The 9970-nt window shown below is 35.0% G+C and overlaps 1 protein-coding gene across 1 annotated transcript; it reads right to left on the bottom strand.

Annotated features, from left to right (window-relative positions):
- Window positions 1-6926: 6926 nt before the first annotated feature.
- LOC129264761 (alpha-(1,3)-fucosyltransferase 7-like) lies at window positions 6927-9970 on the bottom strand. Its single transcript, XM_054902704.2, has one exon. It carries the CDS (start codon window positions 9789-9791, stop codon window positions 8526-8528), a length of 1266 nt encoding a protein of 421 aa, XP_054758679.2. The 5' UTR covers window positions 9792-9970; the 3' UTR covers window positions 6927-8525.

The raw sequence follows: 9970 nt of genomic DNA on the forward strand, positions 1-9970 counted from the left end.
CAGTATTATGTACAATGACAATATATATACAATAGCGGCCATATTGGATTTTGCCAATTCGCGGAAAATGCTCAAGGTTACACGAGTGGCATCATTCAGATTCGTAATCAGCACCTTCGAATTTACAAGAAGCGATAAAAAAATATTGTATATATGAAAAAACAAGGTTATGCCTCTTCTATCCTGGACTAATAACAGTAATTTATCCTTTATCTTTGGAATCTACTCTGCTTTTAATTCAACTACTTTATCTTTAAATATTAAAAAAAAAATCTTGATCTACGCACAAACTGATTAGATTTCCAATAAGAATTCCCAAAGTGAGGAGCATGTACATGGTTCTGTAATTGAAGCAGTACACCTGAGTGATCTGGTGTAAGTGATTTGAAAATATCAAAAAGGAAACAACCAATAATCCAACCGATTTTGAACAATTGGCCACTTTTGTCTAAATGTATTTTTTTAGCTGGATTCTTCTTTCTCCATATATCTACTACAAATGATCTGTCAAGAAGGTCTTCAAACTTATCATCGAATCGATTTCTAATTAACTTTCGAGGCCCCATAATTCTCCATTCATTATCATATTAAATTTCCAACTAAAATAATTGCACCTTCAGAACTGTAAAACTTTGAAATACGATTTTTCAATTCATCTAAAAATTCCATTTGCATCTTTCCTTTATCTCTGGTAGGAAAATAGCAATTTACTGAGTAAAAAGTAAATTGTTGGTATTCTAATTTCACTATTATAAGTCTTCCATTTTCACCAATACTCACATCTTTCATTTTCATATTCAAATTTGGAGAAATCAAAACTAAAACACCTTTACTAAGATTTGTTCCATTGTGATGACTAAACAATAGTCGACCATTCCACTCTGATTTCCATTTTTCTTCCACCTCCCGTACTCTATGTTTCCTGTAAAAATGCTATGTGACTGCCTTCATCTCTGCAAAATTAAAAAAATGTTTCCTCTGACATTTAAAGTTAAGAAAGTAAAATATGACCTCCTACCGAAGTATTAACGCCCTATCCCGTAAAAATATGCAAATGAAACTGACCAAGTAACAGATTTAAATGTGAACAGGCATCACCACGCTCCAAACAATTAATCACTTTCACTACACCACACGAAAGGCACACCCATTCACCCATTCACCCAACACAATTGCACTATCCATCGAAACGTTGATAGTGCATGTAATAATAGCCGTGAGACATTAATTGATAAACCAATTAATAAGGAAATATCTTCCAAGTGAAACATAATACACACACATGCACCCGTTGCTCTCACTCGCACACACACACATGACTGATTGTCTGCCGATTGTCTGATAGAAATAGCCATTTACGCTCTAAAAGCGATAGAATAGAAAAGCACAATAGAATACAAACTAATATATCATTTTCAGGGTGCACATTTTAATTTCTAAGAAATTCCTGTAAAGGTACAAACGTAATCATACTGGCATTTGCATTTCTATTGTATGTTATACATTGCCAAACGTGTAAAAGTTTTCGTATTCATTGCAAATTCTCACGAATTCCACCCAAAGTGTGCACAATAATTATATTCTTCGTTTTCATTGTTTGAATCACACTTAGCTGTTCGGTAAGCTCCATAAATTCGCTCTTCGCTCCCTCTCTTAAAAACTTAACATTATACGTATTATTGCATCTTAATATAAAATACAACCATGATCTCGTGGGTAAAGATAAAGAAACAAAAATGAATGAATGAAAATAATAATCTTCAGGACAATGCTCATTAGGACAACTACCACATATTATGAGTTCACTTCCCTTAATGACTATAACCTTAAAGATCAAGTCCACCCCAGAAAAATGTGGATTTGAATCAATAGAGAAAAATCAAACAACTCAGTGATATGCAAATGGGAGATTTGATGTCCCTCAGTCCCTATTTCTTTTTTTTTTTATTGTTTGAATTATACAATGTTTCGGTGGTTTTTTTTTTTTTTTTTAATACAAATTTGACCATGAGGGCCAATTCAACTGAACCATAAAATGTTAAGATAATGGTGATTCCAAATGTTCAGGGAGGAATAAAACTTGGTTTAATATGATATTGAGGAGAAAATAAGAATATTTCATAATCATATGATAAAATACAAAGGAGATAGCGAGTGGGTGACGTCACCAGTCCTCTCATTTACATACCCGGCCGACCAAGCTGTGCATGTAACTGTTTTATGAAATTAAACGAAACTTAAAAATGGCATAACTTTCTTATTTTACATCCGATTTCGATGAAGTTTTCTTTGTTATGGTTGTTGGATTTTTCTTTTTCTATTGTCTTTGTTGTAGCGGGCTTGTCCTTTAAGAATTACCTTATATCCAAAGTAAACAAAAAATATCCACCTAGACTCGGGTGGTCATTACCATTGTATCATTGAACCTTTATTCGAGTGGTAATAATCGGCGGAATGATATAAAATTTTCAAGGCAAGATAGAACAAAAAACTGCCGCTCTTTAAATTTACTAATCCCGTGAGAATTCTATAATCAAATCAAATCAAAAGAAGTAGTATGCACACGCATACATTCTAAATATTCTCCATTTAACGCCTTAACTTCATTTCTGAATTAATTGAACAAAAGTGGTTTGCTGAACAAACCTTAAAATTATGAATTTGTCTTTTTCTTTCACATTTTTATTATATGTATTTTCAAGGTTTAATTTGTCACTTTGGTGCTACCCTGAAGCTTTCGTAAGTAATGCACTTTTTCTGCTCATTCACTGAAAAATATCTCTAGCTTTTAGCACCTCCAAAAAATATAACATTTCTGTCATCAAACTTACTTCTTGGGCGGCATTTCCCAAGAAGTAAGTTTGATGACAGAAATGTTATATTTTTTGGAGGTGCTAAAAGCTTTTATTTAGTTTCACAACTTCACTCTTCTCATAAAGTACAACTAACCTCCTAATTAAGTGTGCATAGCTAATCGCGTTCATTTCACATCCACTGATTGTACATTACACATACCTATGGCGTTCATTACACATACTGCGTGTTCATTACAGTTCAAGTATCTGCATACGATTTTTAATGCACTTTTTCTGCTCATTCACTGAAAAATATCTCTAGCTTTTAGCACCTCCAAAAAATATAACATTTCTGTCATCAAACTTACTTCTTGGGAAATGCCGCCCAAGAAGTAAGTTTGATGACAGAAATGTTATATTTTTTGGAGGTGCTAAAAGCTAGAGATATTTTTCAGTGAATGAGCAGAAAAAGTGCATTAAAAATCGTATGCAGATACTTGAACTGTAATGAACACGCAGTATGTGTAATGAACGCCATAGATATGTGTAATGTACAATCAGTGGATGTGAAATGAACGCGATTAGCTATGCACACTTAATTAGGAGGTTAGTTGTACTTTATGAGAAGAGTGAAGTTGTGAAACTAAATAAAAGCTTTTAATGGATTTGTTAGATTATTTCAAGAAAAGTAAAGTAGTATGAGTTAAAGGAAAATTAAGCTTATGAAATGAACAAAGGTGAATTTTAGGAGTTTGATGGGCACGAATCGTGCGTGTATGGGCGTGGTCTTTAAATTGCGTGATTTGTTTACATTTAATTATATTCAGTCAGATATATTTGAGTAAACATTTATAAAGCACTTTAAGAATTTGTGCGTTTGTAACCAAAATAATTTTGACTTGTTAAGACAATTTTTGGTCAGAAGTTTTTCATACGAACGAGGCTTAATTATGTGCAAGCATGGGCGGAAATCCCAGGGGGGACAGGGGGGACGTGTCCCCCCTACCCAAAATAGTAGGGGGGACACACTATCAAATGTCCCCCCTACTATTTTTGGTATTTTACGATGGAGAAAAATGCATAATTCACATTTGAAATAATACATGTATTTTGGACTAAATGACCTTACATTTTGGGTGAAAACCTTCGTGTTTTTTTTTTTGGGGGGGGGGCTTGTCAAATTTTCCAGAGTGACTAAAATAAGATGAGGGGAAGACTTGGAAAATAAAAAGAATCTTTCATGTCACTATATGAAATTTTCGCTCGCGCTTCGCGCTCGCATTGCCTGTCAGGTGATTTTTCAATATGGAGTTTAAATATCAAGTTTGGAAGTCAATATACATTACACATTTCGGAAATCGAACTTTCATTATTTTGTGTGATTTACAAAGTGATTTTTAAAAAGTGCTCTGTAAAAGTGACAGCTTCATGGTCTGAATATTGACATTTTCTGCTCGCACTGAGCGCTCGCAAATCTCGATTTATTAAGTACCTATTATTTTTGTGTATTCCATTTAGTTTGAAAAAATCAAGTCTGATAGTCAAAACGTATCAGATAGCGCTGGCTACTCGCTCGCATTTAATCGGCGATTTATGTATGTCTCAATATTGACTTTCATGACAGTTTATCAAAGATTTTGGCTCGCGATTTGCGCTCGCATTAATGGTTAAAAAATATTTTGACCGATGCATTCTATTTATAATCACAAAATTGCTTGAAATGTCCAGCCTTCAGGCCATAATATCATCAGATTTCTCGCCCTCATTAGGCATTAATAAATAAGATATTAATAATTTAACGATTAAATTGTCCCATTTGTTTCATCTCGCACCTAGCAAGAGAAATAGGGAGATAGTCATCATTTTCATATGACATGTCCCAAGGATATCCCGGTCCTATGTCAAAACTCAAATAACAATGAAAAATATCAGCTCTTTATTAAGTGCGATCCATATCAACCTCACAATTTTCCTACAAAGTGCTTGAAATATATATAGCTGAGATGGACTCTTTTTCAGATTTTTCATGATAAAAGAGGTGTAGAATGCCTAGATTCTAGGTCTAAATCTGAAACACGCGCATGTTTATTCAGATATTCAACTTGTTCTATATTTAAATCATTATCCAGTTTCAGATCACAATATCAAAAATTTTCTGCTCGCGCTTTGTGCTCGCATTATTAATGTAGAAAGATCCCCTATTACTCATCCTTTTCATGATTTACAAAACATGAATAGAGTGTCCCGTTTTTAGGTCTAAATCTCGAATTTTTCTGCTCGCGCTTCGCTTGCATCAATTGGTTAGTTATATTGCTACCCTGTTCACGATTACGAAAATTGATTAAAATTTTCGATTCTTTTTGTAGAAATGTCAACAATTTTCAGCTCGCGATTCGCGCTAGCATTATTTGATTGTTGAAATATGTAACGTCTTTATGGCTAAGTGCACGCAGTCCTTAACAAGTACCTTTTCGATCAGTTCAAATTAAAAAAACATTTTATGGCTGCACTTTGCACTCGCATTATTAATGTGAGGACCGGGTGTAAGGAAGGCCCCCAATTACTCATCCTTTTCATGATTTACAAAACATGAATAGAGTGTCTCGTTCTTATAGGTCTAAATCTCAAAATAGTTCCGCTCGCGCTTCGCGTTCGCATCAATTGTTTAGTTTTATACCTATTACATGTTTCAGTTACAAAAAGTGCTTAGAATTTCCATTCTTTAGGCAAAAATTTAAGCTCGCGCTTCGCGCTCGCATTATTTGATTGTTGAAATATGTAACGTATTCATGGCTAACCTTTTCCATCAGTTAACATCTGCTCGCACTTCGCGTTCGAAGTAATTATTTAGTTGCATATACATCTTTTTCAGGATAACAAACATTGCCCAGAATGTTCAAATTTTAGGAAAAATACATAAAATTTCCCCCCCCCAAAAAAAAAAAAAAATTTGCTCGCGCTTCATGCTCGCATTATAGATAAGGATTATGATATTATATATTTATGTTGAATTATAAGAATAAAGCTAAAAAGTGGCCATGAGGACTACTCCTTCAATGAAACAAACAAAAATCATCTTCGAGCGGCCGATCGGGGATTAACATACGGCTGAAAAAAAAATTCGCCCCCCCCCCCATTGGCGAAGGCTGGATCCGCCCCTGTTGTCCCCCCTACCTTCCGGGACAGATTTCCGCCCATGTGTGCAAGGTCATGTCAGGGTCACTCGTTCCGTTTTTCGCACATTCAATTTTAGTGTGCAACCGCTAGCTAAAGAAAGCTTTCGGTCTATATTTTAGATTTTTCTGATAATGTCAAAATTGGGATAAATAATAATGAAACACCTTGGTAATTTATTTCTTACCGGACTTATTTGGATATAAGCTGAAGTTAGCAGACAAGTTTGCTGTCTGTTTACCTTTTAAGGTAATTTTGTTCAGAATATAGAAATTACTAAGTGGGAACGCAAAGTTGATTTAAAGGTATATATTTAAGCAGTTCACTTTGATTTATTGCAAATATGTATGCATGTATTTAAGTTAGTCTTTTTCAAGACGTTAAAGAAAATGGACAAATTTTAAACTGGTTTTTCTATCGAGGAAAACTCGGATATTTGTTTATATATATTCGTTCTATACACCTGATATGAATGATAATTAGATTTATATTCCTTATTGTTTAAAAGAGATGACAATTTTGGGAATATTATGAAAACATTTATTTTTGTCAAAGCATTGGACATATATTTATGATCCACTTCGTTTTCTTATGTTTATACAGATTGAATAATACACGGTAGTGAGCCTGCCTAACTATCCAATTTAAAGCGGCTTTCCTAGCCTCTGTTATTTCGTAGTCTTCGACGATCCAAAAAGATTTTTAACTATTACATAAGTCAAGCGGGTATTACGCACGATCCGGTTAGAAATAACCTTTGTGTCAATTCGAGAGTACTAATGGGTGTCAAAGTAAAATTATTTAATTATTTCTATCTCCATGGTAATACACTGTTCAATAAGGCACCAATTAGGCATCGAAGCCGGTGATCGGCCGTGGGTTCCTTTAACAAAAAGTCTAAATATTGTATTGGATTAGTCAGTTGAATGATTATAACAGTCATGTACTCTGTAAAACTGATGTAAAATAATGGCATTTAATAATCGTGATGGCTTCAACTATAATTGTCATTATTGTGTGTATGGTAGTGAAGCGGGTGTTTCTCTTTCACATGCGATTAATAATCCTTAGAGCTTTTGAAATTAGATTACAATGTATAGTCACAACTTGATTTCAACATCACATTTGACAATAAAATCGGAATGAGAGATAGATAAGTACCACTTCACCATTTTCCACTTCGTACGTCATTTGATTATGATTCGACAGCAAGCTGCCTATATAACACGCTGTGTATTTCCACTCCTTAAAAAAAGAAAAAGAATATCATCGTTCGATCAGAGTCAGCGCTATACCTTTACAATAAACAATGTCATACTTGTAAATAAAGAGTTCAGTATATGCTTACAATATAATGTTAATTCATATCGATGTACAGTTCATAATACAAATGATACTCCCTATTGTGGTGTCCAAATATATTTCGAAGATTTTTTAAATAATTTGAGCGAACATGTTTCAACAAGCTTATTTCCACTCCTCAAAAAAGAAAAAAAAAAGAACTGGAGATGTTATTCTCACATTGACATCATCGTTCACTCAGAGCCAGCGCTATACCTTTACAATAAACAATGTCATACTTGTAAATAAAGAGTTCAGTATATGCTTACAATATAATGTTAATTCATATCGATGTACAGTTCATAATACAAATGATACTCCCTATTGTGGTGTCCAAATATATTTCGAATAATAATTTGAGCGAACATGTTTCAACAAGCTTATTTCCACTCCTCAAAAAAGAAAAAAAAAGAACTGGAGATGTTATTCTCACATTGACATCATCGTTCACTCAGAGCCAGCGCTATACCTTTACAATAAACAATGTCATACTTGTAAATAAAGAGTTCAGTATATGCTTACAATATATTACGTTTGCATCACTTTTCTTTGCTGATGATGCAATGCTGATCATGCCTCATATTGCATTTTTTTCTAAATAAAAAGACAGGTAACAGGTGGTCCATTCTTGCAAAGCTACACCACTGCCCCGCCGTTGGCTTTCTAACCATGTAATGCTAACAATTATCTGACAATGTCACCTCAAAAATGAGGACGGTCTAGAGCTATTTGGGGGATGGAGCTGAGCAAATTTTCTTGAGATATTTGCTAATATATTAAAAGATGTAACGAATGCTTGAATAACATAATATACATCTATACTAATCCAACTGGAATTTTGGCTGCATGGACCCTAAAGAGATCTTGTGTTAAATAGCGATTCATTATGAAATGTGACTATGAGCCATAATTACATTCGTTTCAACCTATATGGAGTTATTTATTATTCAATTTGCTTTCAGAACATTCAATGATCTAGCATGATGAAATATACACGCCTATAAAAAAAAACCTTAATGATTCATACAAATGTTTATTAAATAAATATTTACATCAAATTGAATGATCTCAGAAAGGAGGTCTCTTAGATATCCTAAAGTTATAAATTCACGCAAACCAATCTAACACCGTCTAAAAGTAAACGTTGTATTCGTATGAGTTGATAACTCGGTAATATGCATATTTTTTTAGCCGAACAAAATTGAAGAAAATGTTTCATTTTTCAGGAATAGGGAATCCAGTCACGGTGGAATGGCAAGAGTTTGTCCACCATTCATCCCAATCGTTGACTAACGGTTTCCTTCCTCTCTTTCCTCTTTCACCCCGCTCCATTTCCTCGTCTTTTAATACTCGATTAACAACACTATCACAGAGAGCCTGGGGTTGCATGTTTGAAAACTGTATATGTGATGTAACAGACCCTTCCTTCTTCCATTCAAAATATTCATTATACAGAGCATCGTTTTCACTGAGCTTCACCAGGTAAGCTGCCAGTGTTTCTATAGATGAAAAATCTGGAACAAATATGAAGGAATTTGGTGGAGCTACTCTGAGATAGTTTTCCTTTGGGGCTCCAAACACGATGGGTATCAAACCAAGAGTAAGCGAGGTGTACCAAAATTTTTCAGTGATGTAATCCTCACATTCCGAATTTTCGAGCGCTAGGTAAAACCTGTACTTCTGTAGACCACAGGTAGCCAGATCCTTACAAGCCATGGTTCCACAAGGGCCGTATTTATCAACTTCGACATGTCGCGCCAATGCATTCACAAACCCTGTGCGATCATAGCTTAATGTAGAAGGGTGGCAATTAGTAGATACCCAAGCAACCATTTTGTCTTTATTTGCCGCCCAGTTCGTGTTGTCATTCTTTTGAACCAAAGACGTTATTCTATCAAAATGACCATATCCACCATCAGGGAGATATGCATCTGTCTCCGTTACCCCTTTCCTATATGTCATGATGTAATCATAAGTTTTATTTCTATGTTCTGGTGGTGGAATTACACGGTGGTTGGTGTGGCGTGGGCTCTCCGATGTCCAGAAAACCCACTTCTGTCTGTCCGATTGATGCTCAAGAAGGTCATACCAATTCCATTCTGACTTGTAAAACAAAATTACGACGTCACTGGCAGCAAGTCTGGTCAGGTTGCGACCATGTTCAATCTGAACACCACAAGAAAGGCCAGGACAAGAAAACCTACCAGTTTCCTTGAATATCAGGTTGACATGAAATGTATCACGTTCATCCAGCCAAGTATAAACAACTTTATAGCACAATGGATTTTTTCCTCCTGCAGGCGTGGCTGCCTCGTAATCTACCATGCCTGAAATGCTCCGAGTGAAGTTGCCGTCGAGATAGGAGCGATGTATAAGGTTTTTCTGGGGATGCGTAGGTGTCATTGTGCGTAGTGAAATTACAATCCATATTACCGAAATGTTCAGTCCAAAGATTATGAATATCTTCTTCAAATGAGGCATCGTAAAATAGTAGCGATGTTATAAGGTTTACATACAAACAAGCCACATTCGCATTAGCATGGGATACGTATATGAACGTTATCAGTGCACAAGTGAAAGTACGTATATATCAGCTATATTAGCTCCCGCGGATCATTATGGTTGGATAAGCAGATTGGAGGGATGCAGGTCAGTGATCA

Source organism: Lytechinus pictus, chromosome 7 (assembly GCF_037042905.1).
Source record: "Lytechinus pictus isolate F3 Inbred chromosome 7, Lp3.0, whole genome shotgun sequence".
Taxonomy (NCBI): domain Eukaryota; kingdom Metazoa; phylum Echinodermata; class Echinoidea; order Temnopleuroida; family Toxopneustidae; genus Lytechinus; species Lytechinus pictus.

Coding starts and splice junctions, on each gene's coding strand:
- LOC129264761 (XM_054902704.2), bottom strand. CDS start 9,791: ATGCCTCATTTGAAGAAGATATTCATAATCTTTGGACTGAACATTTCG.